Below are 14,379 nucleotides of genomic sequence, written 5' to 3' on the forward strand. Positions count from 1 at the left end.
ACTACCATCCTTCCTCTTTCTACTTCTTCTGTTGCTGCAGAAAGTTATAGAGCCGTCTTTGCTCCATGTACACACACGTACACACACACGTACACTCTCTCTCTCTCTCTCTCTCTCTCTCTCCATCCATCCACACCCCTAGTTCTGGAATGGTTTGCTACATTTAGCAATTCACATTCTGCTTTGCAGTATTTGGAAATAATGCATTTGAGCTTATATTTTTCTCTTCCAATCAGCCAGAATTCAACCATTTTATTATTTTCTATCATATTGACATTGATAGGCTCTTGTTGATTTAATAGCAGAAGGCAGCTGCTCTTTCATTATACTTTCCATGTTCCAAATAATCTCCCAAAGGAGAAAACGAGCAGTTTGCTCCCCCACTGCTGCTATTTGCCATAAAGCCATCTCTGTCATAGCAGCACAGAACCCATTTAAATGATAATACAGTGGTTTGATACAGTGGTTCAAAGGCAGCTGGTGAGTATCAGTGCAGTGAGACACAATTTACACAAAATACAGGAAAATAAAGCCTTCATTGTTTTTCAACACTTTGCAATGCTGCCTCTTCCACTAGCTTGTTGGCTACAAATGTCATCCGGCTTTTCAGATTTTGAAATTTGGAGAACTAAATCTCTGGCAGCTGAAGCTTGCCTCTCATGATAAGGACCTATTTCGGCAGAAAAAGGCCTGACTAGAACTGTAGCTCTGTGTTCAAGTTGGTAACTAATGAATATCATTCTGAATAGTTTTGCAAGGAAAACTATTTTTTATTTTTTTTAAAGGAGTAAGTCAAATGTGAGTAGAGTGGCCAGATGACAACCCACAAGATATGAGCATATCTTTAAAGTTCCAGTGGGAAAGGAAGTTCCTCCCACCTGTTTCTCTCCCCCCGCCCCATTTCCCATTCCTTCCTTCTATCCATCCTTCTCACCCACAAACAGCCACGAGCAAGATTCCACATTTGCCCTAGAGAGAGGAGGAGACAGGAAGGATGAGAGCTAGAAGAATCCACAGGGAGGAAGAGGCTGGAGAAGCTGTGACTACTTCATTTCCCACTTCACTGAAAGTACACATGAACATTGTCTAGATTACAACCTTGTTACAGAACCGCCATGCGAGGATCTGAGAGCATAAAGGTAGAGAAAGGGGCCCAGGGTTGATGGTGAAGTAAGTCCATAAGAAGCAAAACGGCAATCGTGGGTCTAGAGCTGCACTGGGTGCTTCTGGGATCACTCCGCTAGACAGCTGCCTCTTGCCCATCACAGTTGTATACTGCAATGCAGTCCTCAAGCATCCCTGCACAGGACCAATTTTTAACACAAGAACATGTGGAAAACAACGAATCAGAAAATTTTGTGCCAGGCTAGCTGCCCCCATCTTTTTGCCGCACTTCTGACCAATCAGAAGTTCTGTTTTTGAGCGGGTTCACATGGAAGCAAAGAGGCAGCAGCACAAAAGTTCTTCTCTGGAATCTCCAAGACGGGTCCTATCTAATGCGTGTGAAGGAACCATTCAGCAGCTAATCCTCTTGTGGATCCAAAGACAAAAGGAGGTCCTCTTGCAAGACTACGGAGTCAAGAGAATGAAGATCGGCTGACAGGTGCCAGTTTCTAGCTGCTTCTAATTAGGGTTAATGCAACCCCACCAGTCTTCTGATTTCCTGATACACAGGAGTTGCAAGTTCTTTGGCCTTCTCTGCTCCGGTCCATAAAACCTTCTCCAGGTAAGAGCGGTCATCTTTTAGTCTCTTGAATTCATTCCTGATTGGAGCAAGTTTTTCAATGACGGCCTCTGCTACCACTGCCTTGTAGCGAGCAGTATCAAGACCAACACTCTGGTGCACCACTTCCTCCGTGCTGAGTCCTGTTATGGCGGAGTGAATGGCCACAAGGTTGGAGACACCCGGGCGGCTGTCGGGGTCGTAGGTCACCTCGGAGGTGAAGTCTGTGACAGCCTTACGGAATTTCAGTGTTATCTCCTCAGGGCTATCTGTTATGTTCACCGTGGCTAACTTCTGAGGGTCCGATTTTGACATCTTGGATGTGGGATCTCTGAGGGACTTCACCTTCTTCATTGAAGCTAAAAATCAAGAGAGGGGGGAATTACCCAAGACAGTTGAGTAACACTGTAGTTATGAGACCAAGTAAAAATTAGGAAGCCCTGATTAAAATCTCACCTCTACCATGAACTCACTTGGAGGCCTTAAGCAAGCCACCCTATCAGCTTCAGCCCTCTCCCTCGAGTCTACAAAAGGGGTATACTACTACTGACCTACTTTACAGAGTGGTTGTAAGGATTACAAAATACAGTGTGAAGCACTTTGAACATGTAAAAGCACTAAATAAATGCTAATGCTAACAATACATGGATGTATCAAGCACCTTTCACCCCTAATGGTGCAGCAGGGAAGTAACCTGCCTAGGGAGCAAGCTTCGAATCTGCTTCGAATCCCCGCTGGTGTGTTTCCCAAAATATGGGAAACTCCTATATCGGGCAGCAGTGATATAGGAAGATGCTGAAAGGCATCATCTCATACTGCGTGGGAGAAGACAATGGTAAATCACTCCTCTATTCTACCAAGAAAACCGCATGGCTCTGTGGTGGCCAGTCGACACCGACTCAATGGCACAACCTTTCCTTTCCTAAAGGTAAAGTTGTGCCCTTAAGTTGGTGTCAACTCCTGGTGACCACAGAGCCTACCCCAACTTTAATCATCAGCCCTCCGTGCTTTGTCAAATATCCACCTCCTGCACCTTTCAGTCTCTCCACTTTTGGGATCTGGAGAACTAAATCTATGGTTGTACACCAAAAAAGTGGCACCATGGCCACTTATGTACCATTACCTGTAAAGATCACAACTCTGGCCTTTCCTTTATTCTGAAACACAGTGTGTGTGCGTGCGGGGGGGTGGGGGGTGGGTGGGAATACAGGGCAGGGATTTCATTGGAATGAAGTATCAAGCTGACCAGCCTCCTCACTGCAAAAGACTGTCTTGTCAGGCAGCCCAACCATAAACATAAAAAGCAAGTTTCTTAAACAGTGCTTGGAACAGGTTGAGTATGTGACTGTCTTGAGGGCAACTTCACCACCAACACCCACAATGTATTGCCCCCATTCTGCTATATGCAACACAGATGGGAGTACCACCTTGCAGTCTTCAGCAAGATTTTATTACCTTCTAACAACTAACAGCAGAATATGCTCTCATGACTTTTAGATCAGACTTCTAAGACTACAGTGTATAGAAGAAGGACATTTATTTTATGTGTCACATTTATATACCGCTCCATGTAAAATCCCAGGGCAGTTCACATTTCAATCAAATAACCAAAATCTAAAAATCATATAAACAAATTACAATTACCATTACAAAAACTTCAGAACTTTAAAACATCATAAACTAAAAGGCTGATTAAACTGGAGGGTTTTCCAAAGTCGTTTGAAAACAACCAGAGATGGAGAGATTCTTGTGTTCCAGAGCCTCGGGGCAACCCCTGAGAAGGCCCGTTTTGGGTCGCCACCAAGTGAGCCAGTGGCAACCGCAACCAGACAATCTTAATAGGTGGCAGGGTTCATGAAGAAGAAGGTGCTCTCTTAAACACCCTGGGCCCAAGCTGTTCAGGGACATACATTCAGACATACATTCTGAATGCAATTTTCTTAAATTAAGCAAAATACAGGCCACTTCCCATCCCCAACAGCAAGTATATACTGCCTGTATACTGGTAGGTATATGGTGTTGTTTTTTAAACACAATTTTAATGGGTCTTAGAAATACTGGGACCATGTTCCAACATTACAAGTGGTGTGATAATGTCTAGGACTAAAAAGAGCAGGGACTAGAAACCATGGCTTTCTAAAGATGAGAGCGTATTCATGAAGTACTGCATTTCCCAAGATCATCCCATTTCACAGCCAAAACATCTTTTTTACTCATTTGCTATGATGAACAGCCATTTTTGAGTGGTCTTACACTGCTTACTCACTTAAAATGGCTCTGGGTACTGGAAAGAATTCACCATATAACTTGTTGAAGCGGCGGGCTGTATCCTGGGTCAGCTCCAAGTGCAGGACTTGATCTTCTCCAACTGGAACATGTGTTGACCTTCCAATAATAATAATTAAAAAAACCCTAAGTAATACTTCAAATGACACAGAAGTTGGCACTGTTCCTGCTGTCACTGAGATCACCAAAGGAGACAACAAACACCCACCCACCCAGGATCTGCCTAGGGCTATGAACATTCACATCTGCTAGCTTGAACCATTACAAAAGAATTTAAGACTAGAGGAACGACTGTTGAAATGAACAACTAGGTTTATTGGCAGATTATAAACTATGGACTGTAGCTACAATAACAGCATCCATATATATGGTGTCCACTAGGTAACTTGTCAATGTGAACATGCCACTGAGTCACTCCAGAATCAAGGGACAACTACACCACAATCAGGCTGCCCCCAAAGCACCCACTCCTAGCCACCTTGGTATTCGCTCCCATTTGCTATATCATAGAGACCCCCAAAGGCTTTGTAAGCAGATGAACTATACATTCCGACTCTTACTTGTAGAGAAGAATATCTGCAGCTTGAAGGACAGGATAGGTGAACAGACCAACAGTTCCTTCATTCATTTGGCTGGCATTCTTCATCTGTTTACACAAGCAAGACAGAGGGAAGGAAGTCATAGCTACTTGACCAATACTTCTGATTTATTTTTAATCCTGAACAAAATAATTTTGATCAGGTTAAAATCTTTTTTTCCATGAACTAGGAACTTGTGAAATGTTGCATATGGAGTTTAAAAAGTCATATAAGCAAGACGTCTAAAAATATTTTTTGCACTTTCCCTTTAAAAGTAAGTACAATATACAGTTCAGCAAAGCCACGCTCAGTCTTCATGCAAAATAACTGTTGGACAAGTGCAGTTTTTAGCCAAATGTTTTACTTTAGTGGTATTTTATATTATAAAACATGTTTAGCTATTTAAAAGCTTGCTGCCTGCCTTGAGCATAAGCAGGCAGGCAGAGGCACCATTTCCGAGTTCAGTGGATGGGGAAGACAAAAAGATTAGTGTGTGTATTGTAACCCTGTAACCACTGAAGCAGACAACTCAATCTAGCACAAGTGGCGGGCGGGTGGGGGTGGGGAGAGATAGGGTGAGAGTGAGTGAGTGTGTGTGTGTGTGTGTGTGTGTGTGTGGTGGGGTAGGTAGGTAGGTGTATAAGTTGTGGTCCTCTAAAAACTATTCAGAGAGCAACAATGACAAGATTATGCAAGTTTGACGATAGCAGCTCACATTCTGCACAGTGTTAGTAAGGAGTAAAAGAGCAGTGTGTGTGCAGAAGGATCTGGCCTGCTGGGACTTTTTTGCCGGCCCCAGGGCTGGCCCAAAGTATTGTGGTGCTTGAGGTAAGGTGCAAATGCTGCCTTGCCCCAGGGACCTGGTGGGGGTCAGCCCCTTTTCAAAACTGACCTTTGAAGGTGTTGAAAGTACATGGGGGACAAGGAAGAGGAAAGGTTGCTAGGAGCCTCCTCTTCCCTCCTCATGTTGTGGGTAACTAATACTTGCTTTCATTAAAATTTTTAATTATATTTATTATTATTATTATTATTATTAAAAAATTTATACCGCCCTTCCAAAAGGCTCATAATTGCTTTCATTAATATTTTTAATAATTTTAATGTAATCATTAATGTGCTGAAAATTTACCTCGGCCCCTGCCTACCAAGTCATGGTTGGTTCCAGCCCACCAGAGTATTTGACTTGTGCACCCCTGGTGTGCAACAATGCTGTATTGGAGCTCTGTCCAGTGTGGTGCCAAGTAGACAAATGCAGGTGGAGGAAGAGCCGGGGAGCAATTTTCACTTCTCTCTCCTCCCCATAAAAGGACTTTTTAATATGTCCTTAAAGGCTGTTCAACCCCCAAGGACATATTTCTGAAGCCAAACAGTCCTTTTTGTGGAGGAAAGGGAAGTGAAAATTGCTCCCCCACTCTTCCTCCACCCACATTTGTCTGCTTGGCACCACACTGGACAGAGCTCCAATACAGCATTGCTGCACCCACCACATTGCTCTTTTACTTCCAACTAATGCTGTACAGAATGTGAACCTACAAACATTTGTTTTGTTTTAATTTCCATTGTCATGAAAGGGGGAAAAATAAAACATAGGCATGATCCATCACATCAAAGGTATATGGAGGATTCATGGAGCATTCCCACAAATTCAAGAGAGCCCGATTTCCGTCTCCTCCCAACTAATTTATTTAGAATTTATTAATTGTCTTTCACGTCCTCTCAATATGACACGCACAGTAAAAGTTACAATAAAAACAACATTCACAATATACAACAAAAGCAGCAGTCAATATTTCTAGTACAGAAACAGAGCCCATTTAAAAGAGCAAATGATCCCAAACCCAAATCCAATTAAACATTAGCAACTTCCACCACACTACTTCCATTGGGAACAATGGAAGTAGCACGATGCAAATGCCCCCAGGCTGTTTCAAGGAGTTTTTAAAAAATTATTATTATTATTTTTACATTTATATCCCGCTCTTCCTCCAAGGAGCCCAGAGCGGTGTACTACATACCGAGTTTCTCCTCACAACAACCCTGTGAAGTAGGTTAGGCTGAGAGAGATGTGACTGGCCCAGAGTCACCTAGCTTGTATCATGGCTGAATGGGGATTTTAACTCGGGTCTCTCTGGTCCTAGTCCAGCACTCTAGCCACTACACCACGCTGGTTTTGCAACAGCCGGCCTCCGCAACAGTCCTGGGGCTGTCTTTTATTTGTGCAGCAGTCCTGGCAGTGTGCAAATGCCCAAGTTTCCCTGCGCAGGATGTCAGCTGTTGTGTTTTGTTAAATGTTAGGGCTGCAATATTTAATTGAAGAAATGAATAGTTTAAAAACCCTCGCTTTGATGGCATCTCCCCACCACCACTGCTTCATTTTTGTAATTGTCATGTTCCAAGGGGGAGGAGGTGTGTTCCTGGCCCTTCTTGAACTCAGAATTGCAAGATGGGAACAGAAAGGGTCAGCCTCTGAGTAAGCCAGGAGGAGGTTACTTCATCTCCTGAGTCCTCCTCCTGGCTTGCTACATCCAGCCAGTTCCCTCTCCAGGGGAACTTCCAGCTCCCACACTCAAGAGCAGCCTTCATCATTGGCTGCCTTGGATTAAATGCCCCAGTACAGAGCTGACAGGGCTTAAAGCCTACTCCAAGCCCTACCCCCTCCCTGGTCTCACTTCCTGCAAATGCTCAACATGGCATTTGGAGGAAGTGAAGCTGGGGCTGTTCCCTGCAGTTCTCCCTGCCTCATCCGCTCAACCCCACCAGGATCCTACCAGCCTGGAACCATCTCACCCCTGCTCCCTTCAGGGGAAGACAGAAGCCCCAAAGGAGGAATACTGCACTCTCTGCCAGACTCCACAGGGCCATGCAGAAAACAAGGTAATGCAGCATCTGACAGCAATTTTTTAAAAAAACACAAAACACAAACTGTCTTTAAAAAAACAGACTGTGGTCAACAGATGCCATCTTAGAGGAGAAAGAGGAATTTTTCTTGTAAGAGGGTTGACTGCTGTAACAACAATGTGCCTCCAAGAACCTTCGATTCTGCAAATGTGAACTAGTTTGTGTGAAATTCTTGTTGCAGAACAGCAGCAAAATCTCAAGAGTTTCCCTTCCCATCAATTATGTGGATTTTCCAGAAGATTTTCCAATAGCTTAAATGGATTGTGATTTGATTTGCGTGTCTATTTGACTTCTATTTTCAGTAAGCTAAAAAAGTACTTTCAGTTAGTGTCATGTGTTGTATAAATATCTTAAAAGGTTTTCTATAACCACCTCAAATATTTGAATTGAATTATTTGATTAGGAGGTGGTGGTGATAGCAGTAGTAAAAAAGTTCAATTATCAACTTTTAATGTGACTTCAATGTTATGTCCAAACACATTCAAATTTTCAAAGCTTTATGCAAAAATTATTTTATGGAAATATTTTAACAACTTTAAAGACAATACAAAATAATGCACACCTCCCTTGTTTAACTGTTGAGGAAAATGTTGACATAGCAGTTATAGTGCACCCAGAGAACTGTGACTGATCTGTTGTCCATTAATCTACTTTGTGTTTAAACACGCCCCCACCCACCCCCGCCCCCACAGGGCATCAGGACACCTTCAGTTTCATCATCACTGCCTGTAAAAGCAGTTGCACTTATGTCTTTGTTGAAATTCAGACAGGCATGAATCTGATTAAAAATGGCTTGAATTACATTTTTTGTTTAAGCATCATGACTATCTTGGAGCAACCACTAAATACCACTAAAAAGGAAACCAGTTTTATAAAAATCCTTTCCACCTCCCCAGCTTCACAAAAGAAATGACACTCTGATCTATTTATAATCCAAGATGGCATAATAATTTTTACTTTAGATGTGCAAGTCAAAATCAATCAAGAGAACACATAACTTGATTTTGTGTTTTGGATTATGGATTATGTGCATGTTGGGTTTTGTTTTAATCCTCTGTTTATAAATCAATTGGAGTGTGAGTGAGTATACATACACATATTCTTCCAAGGGATAGTCACCTGAAAAAGTTTAATTTACAGCTTTGAAAATGCCTGATATTGTATTGGTGTTGATTCATTACATTATACAATTTCATAACATTAAATTGTTTTTTTTTTTGGAGGGGAGGGGATGTTCAGCAGAAAATAGCCATGATTAACTTAGTCTGGATCTCAGCAGTAGAAAATTGCCCACAGAAGATTTTTTGCCCACATCACTGGTTCCTGCTGTTTTTTTAATACAATAATGACTTGCTAATTATATTAAAAACAAAAAAGTATGCCTTTTCTCTTCAGAACGAGTGGTTCTATACAAATGCAAACTTCTACACATTTAATTGATTCAAGCAATTAAATAAATATTAAATTGATTAATAACAAATGTCGCTTTGCTTGTAAGGGTCCGAGAATAGTAGGCAGCTCTATTAAAATCCTATTATCTTTATTAGAACATATGAGACTTACAGTGTGTAAACAAGTTACCACCAGAAGAATTCCCTCCACAAGGTATATGGAATGGCTCTATTATTATTATTATTATTATTAATGATAACCAGTCACTGAAAAACCTTTCATATTCCAGTTATAACCAGTTCAACAGTGACTTTCAGTTTAGCAATGAGATGTTCACTAGAAACTTACCTTCCAGTGAGGAAAATGCTGCAAACGTGGCATGCTTGTGAAACACCCTAGAATCCAGCCAAGTTCTGCATGTTCAGGCACCTGAAACAAATCAAATATGAAATCAGGTGCAGAAGACATTGGTACTTTCGCACACTTTCGCACAGAGGAAAAAGCATGTAAACATATGAGGCTGCTCTACCGGCCCAGTTCAGACATCGCAGCTCAGGTCAAGCCATGATTTGGTCGTCAGGAACATGCTAGGGACTTGAGAGTGCCATTCACCTCTTCCACTTCCTGGTTTGTGGTCATCACAGTTTGTCAGATTCAGACATCATGGGAAACTATGGTTACTGTGAACTAGGAAGGAACTGACACTCACAAGGGGAGAAGGGAGGGGAGTTGGATGTACAAGCATGTTCCTGACACCGAAGCCATGGTTGAGCCATGACATCATCCCATTGGTCCATCTTGCCCAGTACCATCAAATCTAACTAGTAGTAGCTCTCCAAGTCCTTTACTGGGTTTTTTCACCCTGGAGATGCCAGGGACTGAAGCTGGAACCTTCTGCATGTAAAGCAAGTACTCCACTGCTTTGGAATGGGCCCCTCCTCCAAAGCATCAAGACTGTTAGGAACGGAGGCTCCGCAACTAAAGTTTAGATACCTCCCCCCCCCATTTAAATAGTTAAATATGCACCCTTGCTATTCTGATCCATAGAACAGGGAGATCTATCTATCTATCTATCTATCTATCTATCTATCTATCTATCTATCCATATTTTTATACCGCCCAAAACCTACGTCTCTAGAATTGTATTTTATCATTGTCAGACCAACTCATTTGCTCAAATATTCAGAGTCAAGACATCCTCCAAACTGTGGAAAACGGGGTAGGAGGGAGAAAAGAAGGAAAATAAATTCCTGCACTGTAACCTCAGTTCCTCATTCTCTTGTTCCCAGCCATAGGCCTCCTTATTGTAAAAGACTCTTTCTCTTTGTCCTTAAGGGGAAGGCAGGGAATATTTTCTCATCTTCAAAAATAGCTGTGAAATTGCACTACAGCCTACCAGGCTAACTAAAATGCCAGTTCCCAGTGCAACAGATCTAAATCTAATAGGAACAGTTATTCTGTCTGTCTATGAAGACACCCCTTCTAATACATGGTCATGCTGTCCAGAACCACTACTCAGTCCACTAGACAGTCCACCCAAAGGAATGCCAATGTTGTGGAAACACTGCGTACTACTTGCTGAAGGCTGGTCCAGGTGCAAGAAAAAATGTTGTATTAAGTAGCTAGTAAAGGTTCTTCTGATAGAAACTTCTCTGAGAACTTCGGTTGAAAAGCAATAGACAGATATCTATGATTATAATTCTCTAAGGCATACTCATGGCTAATCCCATGTGTGGCAGCTCTTGTAAGATTTCCTGGCAGGGCAGAACAGAGCAGAGCACAACAGGGGAAGCCTCTCTCCAAGCCAGCCTGCCAAGGTGGGTCGAGGAGGAGGGGGCAGTGCCACTGCGAGCTGGTGGGAGAATGCACGTTGGCTCCAACCGCCTGCATCCTCACGAGGAGGGTGGCTGAGCAGGTGGCGGCATGGGGGGCAAGAACCAAGTGGCCAAAGGGATGTGAGGAGGGGGAGAGCACACTGGCTGAAGGGATGGGGAGAGAACGAACTGGCTGAAGGGATGGAGATGAAATGAAGACAGGGCAGGGAGCCGGATCAGTTGTGGGGTGGGGGGAAAGATAGGGAGAACTAGGGGCACAGATACTCTGGGCCAGGTCAGCTAGTAAAATTTAAACATTTTTTTTGGAGTTTTGTGAGAACCTGCAAAACCTATTTGATGAGAAGTGGAACAAAGGAAACAGTGCCTTTTTCATACCTTCAGTTCCCTTAAAAAACCACTGAATCTCTCGCCCAAGATGTTCAGGAAACAGCTGAGGGTATCTGTATTTTGGGTGGGGAGGCCAGATTATGTCATGTTTTAAGCACCTTTTCTCCCAACAGAGACTATACAAAGAGTCATGCAGCACTAGAGTTTTTACATTTAGTTCAGAATATCAGTTTTTCTAGTTCTCTTTATAAGGTACACATAGGTCAAAGCATATTGTTGAATTGGTAATCATGCTTTGCAAGAAAGCAGAGTCAAATATTAAAACATTAATTAAAAAAGAGAGAGAGAGAAGAACCCAGCTTTCCAGTTTATGGTGGTTATGCCTCACAATCATCATTTCGGCCTGACAGCATTGGTTTTCATATCAGCAGCTCTAATTTTAGCTCCAACCAAGCAAACACGGAAACACGAACTTTATGGACACGAGACTGGGCTTGCGCGCTGATTTTTGTTTTAATCAGGATTTGGTCTTAGAGGTTCCTTTAAGGAACTACCATGAAAAGACATTAAAAAAAAATCCTTATTAAATCAGGGTTATTTTCCAACATACACAGCCCGCAAGTATTCAGAGTTTCGTTCTAAGTAAAGGTTGCACTGAACTGTATAATTTAAGCCATTATCATGACTTTCCAAGGCATAAGGTTAGGGCAAACTAAATGTCAAAAGCAAGAACATGCAAAATTAGCAGTATAAATGCCTAGCAAGATAGCCTTACTCCAGCTCTGTACCAAGAGGAAGTAAAAAGAAACAGGAAGGGTCAGCAAGACATGGCCTGTGCACATTGCTTGACATCCCTGTCAAACAGTTAATCAGCCAGACACCACAAATTAAGGGTTACAAATGATTTTCACCAGAGTTCCCTCTAACAGGGACTCCCAGATGTTGTTGTTGACCACAACTCCCGTCTGCAATCACCTCTGACTGGGGATTATGGGAGCTGTAGTCCACAATATCTGGTTTTTATCATATCGTTTTCAAATGTATGCAATTTGTTTTTTCAAACAGATAGTTCAAATTCATGGAGGACAGGTCTTTCAACGGCTACTAGTCAGGTGGTTATAGGTCACCTCCAGCCCCAGAGGCATGATGCCTCTCAATACTAGTTGCAGGGCAACAAGGGAGTTGCAGGGGAGCAACAACAAGAGAGAGGGCAAGCCCTCACCTCTTGCCTGTGGGCTCCCCAGAGGCATCTGGTGGGCCACTGTGTGAAACAGGATCCTGGACTAGAGAGGCCTTGGGCCTGATCCAGCAGGGCTGTTCTTATGTTCTTAACATACCTCAAACAGATATTCAATAATATACATTTTATTGCCATATTTCACAGGTGGTTAAGCAGATGTGCTCATGCAACACAACCCTATGCATGTTTACTGAACTCACAGCTTACTTTCCCCCACCAAAAGACATAGGACTGCAGCCTTTATGGTACAGATAACTTGAGTCATTTTCTCATTTCACACTGCAGTCCACAGTCTTGCTTTTTGTTGTTATTTAGCATGCGAGTTGTCCTAAATTAAAGAATTAGGAGAGCACTAAATCCATCTGCATGTTTAAGCAACGTTCAGACACATCCATGCTGATTACATGGGTTTTATTCTAGTGTAGACATGCCCACACTCTGAAAAGGTGGAGCTTAACCCAGTACTACACTAAATTTCACAGACAAATCATCATCCAAGTACAGCCTTTTCTGCACAAAACAGGGAGGTTTTAGGCAGGCATGGACACATTTTAAGTTTCAGGTCCTCAATGAACTGGAAGGCTAGCGTGGCATTTGTGGTTCATGACTGCAGTGGCTTTGACCCATCTGCACTGAAACAGCCCATTATCCCAGTGAATAAATCTCTGCAGCCCTGCCTTCAAATGAGCCATTCAGTTTTGTCTGTCACGGGTATCCACCACAAATTCTCATGACAGACAAAAAGCATGACAGAAAGAAAGTGGTTTGTAAAAGAAAACCTGAATAACCTGGGAAAGAATCTATACCACCACCCAAAGAAAACAAAATACATTTCTTCTAAAGCTGCCCAAACTCATATATAGCCAATGCTGCAATTTAGTGAAGTAAGCTATTTTCATTGGAGAGACAGTGTTTTAATATATGGTGCATGATTAATTTAAACATTTTAGCAAGCTGTCTTCATGCAGTCAAGGTTGCAAGCACAAAGTTCAATTAACTTGAGAAAAATGGTTTGACACATTTCCCATTTTATGATTTGTCCGCTCACATTCAATGACTGACAGCAAGTTATGATTACCACCATTGTTTATGAGGCAATCACTGCACAAAATACTGAAAATATTATACAATACAAACATAGTATAATAAACCACTTAAGCAAAACTACATACAAAGTGGACAACGGAAGCCTCCCCTTCTGGTGAGAAGGTGTTTAAATAGTTAGAAATTGTACACAGTTTATACAATATAAATAGTTTGAAACTGTACACATAAGAAACAGACACATAAGAAACGATAAAAAAATACCGTTGAGTACTTGTGAATGGGACCAGAAACCAATTTAGCATACTCAGTTCAAGTAATCCTCCAAATAATGTGCCTCCCCACTCAACTCAATTTTCTGTTTGGCACTTGCTGTAATTTGTCCTCACATCGAATCAGCAAACTCTATGGTTAGCACTTGCCCTCCAACTCCGAAACCCATTTCTTTTTTCGCTTTTTAAAATTTTATTGGTTTTTAACAATCCCATTACATCTAATTAAGTAAATATTGACTTCCTGCTCACCAATCTGTTCGATTCATTAACTATACAAATCAACCATTGCTATAATAATTCAAAGCATATATCCTACACATTACAAACTCGATTTTACTCTACCCGACCTGCTATTATTACTAAATTTCAAACCCTGCTGAAAAATCGATATTAGAAAAATAGTTCTTTAAGTATAGTAAGAAAGGTTTCCAATCTTCTTTAAAAGATTCCAAGTTTTCATCCCTTATCAGTACTGTAAGTTTTGCCATCTCAGCATATTCCAAAATTTTTATCAGCCAATCTTCTTTTGAGGGCATTTCATTGTCCTTCCATTTCTGAGCATATACTATTCTGGCTGCCGTGGTTGCATACATAAAAAATGTTAAGTTTCTTCTGGAAAACTCTCCTTGCATTATTCCCAGCAGGAAGGATTCTGGTTTCTTAGGAAATGTCATTTTAAAAATCTTCTTCAACTCATTATATATCATATCCCAAAAGGCCTTTGCCTTCCCGCAAGACCACCACATATGAAAAAAGTTCCTTCACAGTATCCACATTTCCA

The 14,379-nt window shown here is 41.8% G+C and overlaps 1 protein-coding gene across 2 annotated transcripts in view; it reads right to left on the reverse strand.

The window, feature by feature from the left end:
* Positions 1 to 213: 213 nt before the first annotated feature.
* Positions 214 to 14,379, reverse strand: part of WARS2 (tryptophanyl tRNA synthetase 2, mitochondrial) — a 39,995-nt gene continuing 25,829 nt past the window's right edge. For both annotated transcript variants that reach the window (XM_053302693.1, XM_053302694.1), the window contains 4 exons: positions 9,226 to 9,306; positions 4,570 to 4,655; positions 3,990 to 4,108; positions 214 to 2,082 (listed from right to left, as the gene is read on the reverse strand). In XM_053302693.1, coding sequence (XP_053158668.1) covers positions 1,634 to 2,082; positions 3,990 to 4,108; positions 4,570 to 4,655; positions 9,226 to 9,306 — 735 coding nt within the window. In that variant the 3' untranslated portion in view covers positions 214 to 1,633. The remainder of the gene's footprint in view (positions 2,083 to 3,989; positions 4,109 to 4,569; positions 4,656 to 9,225; positions 9,307 to 14,379) is intronic.

The sequence above is a fragment of the Hemicordylus capensis genome, chromosome 2 (assembly GCF_027244095.1).
Source record: "Hemicordylus capensis ecotype Gifberg chromosome 2, rHemCap1.1.pri, whole genome shotgun sequence".
NCBI lineage: Eukaryota > Metazoa > Chordata > Lepidosauria > Squamata > Cordylidae > Hemicordylus > Hemicordylus capensis.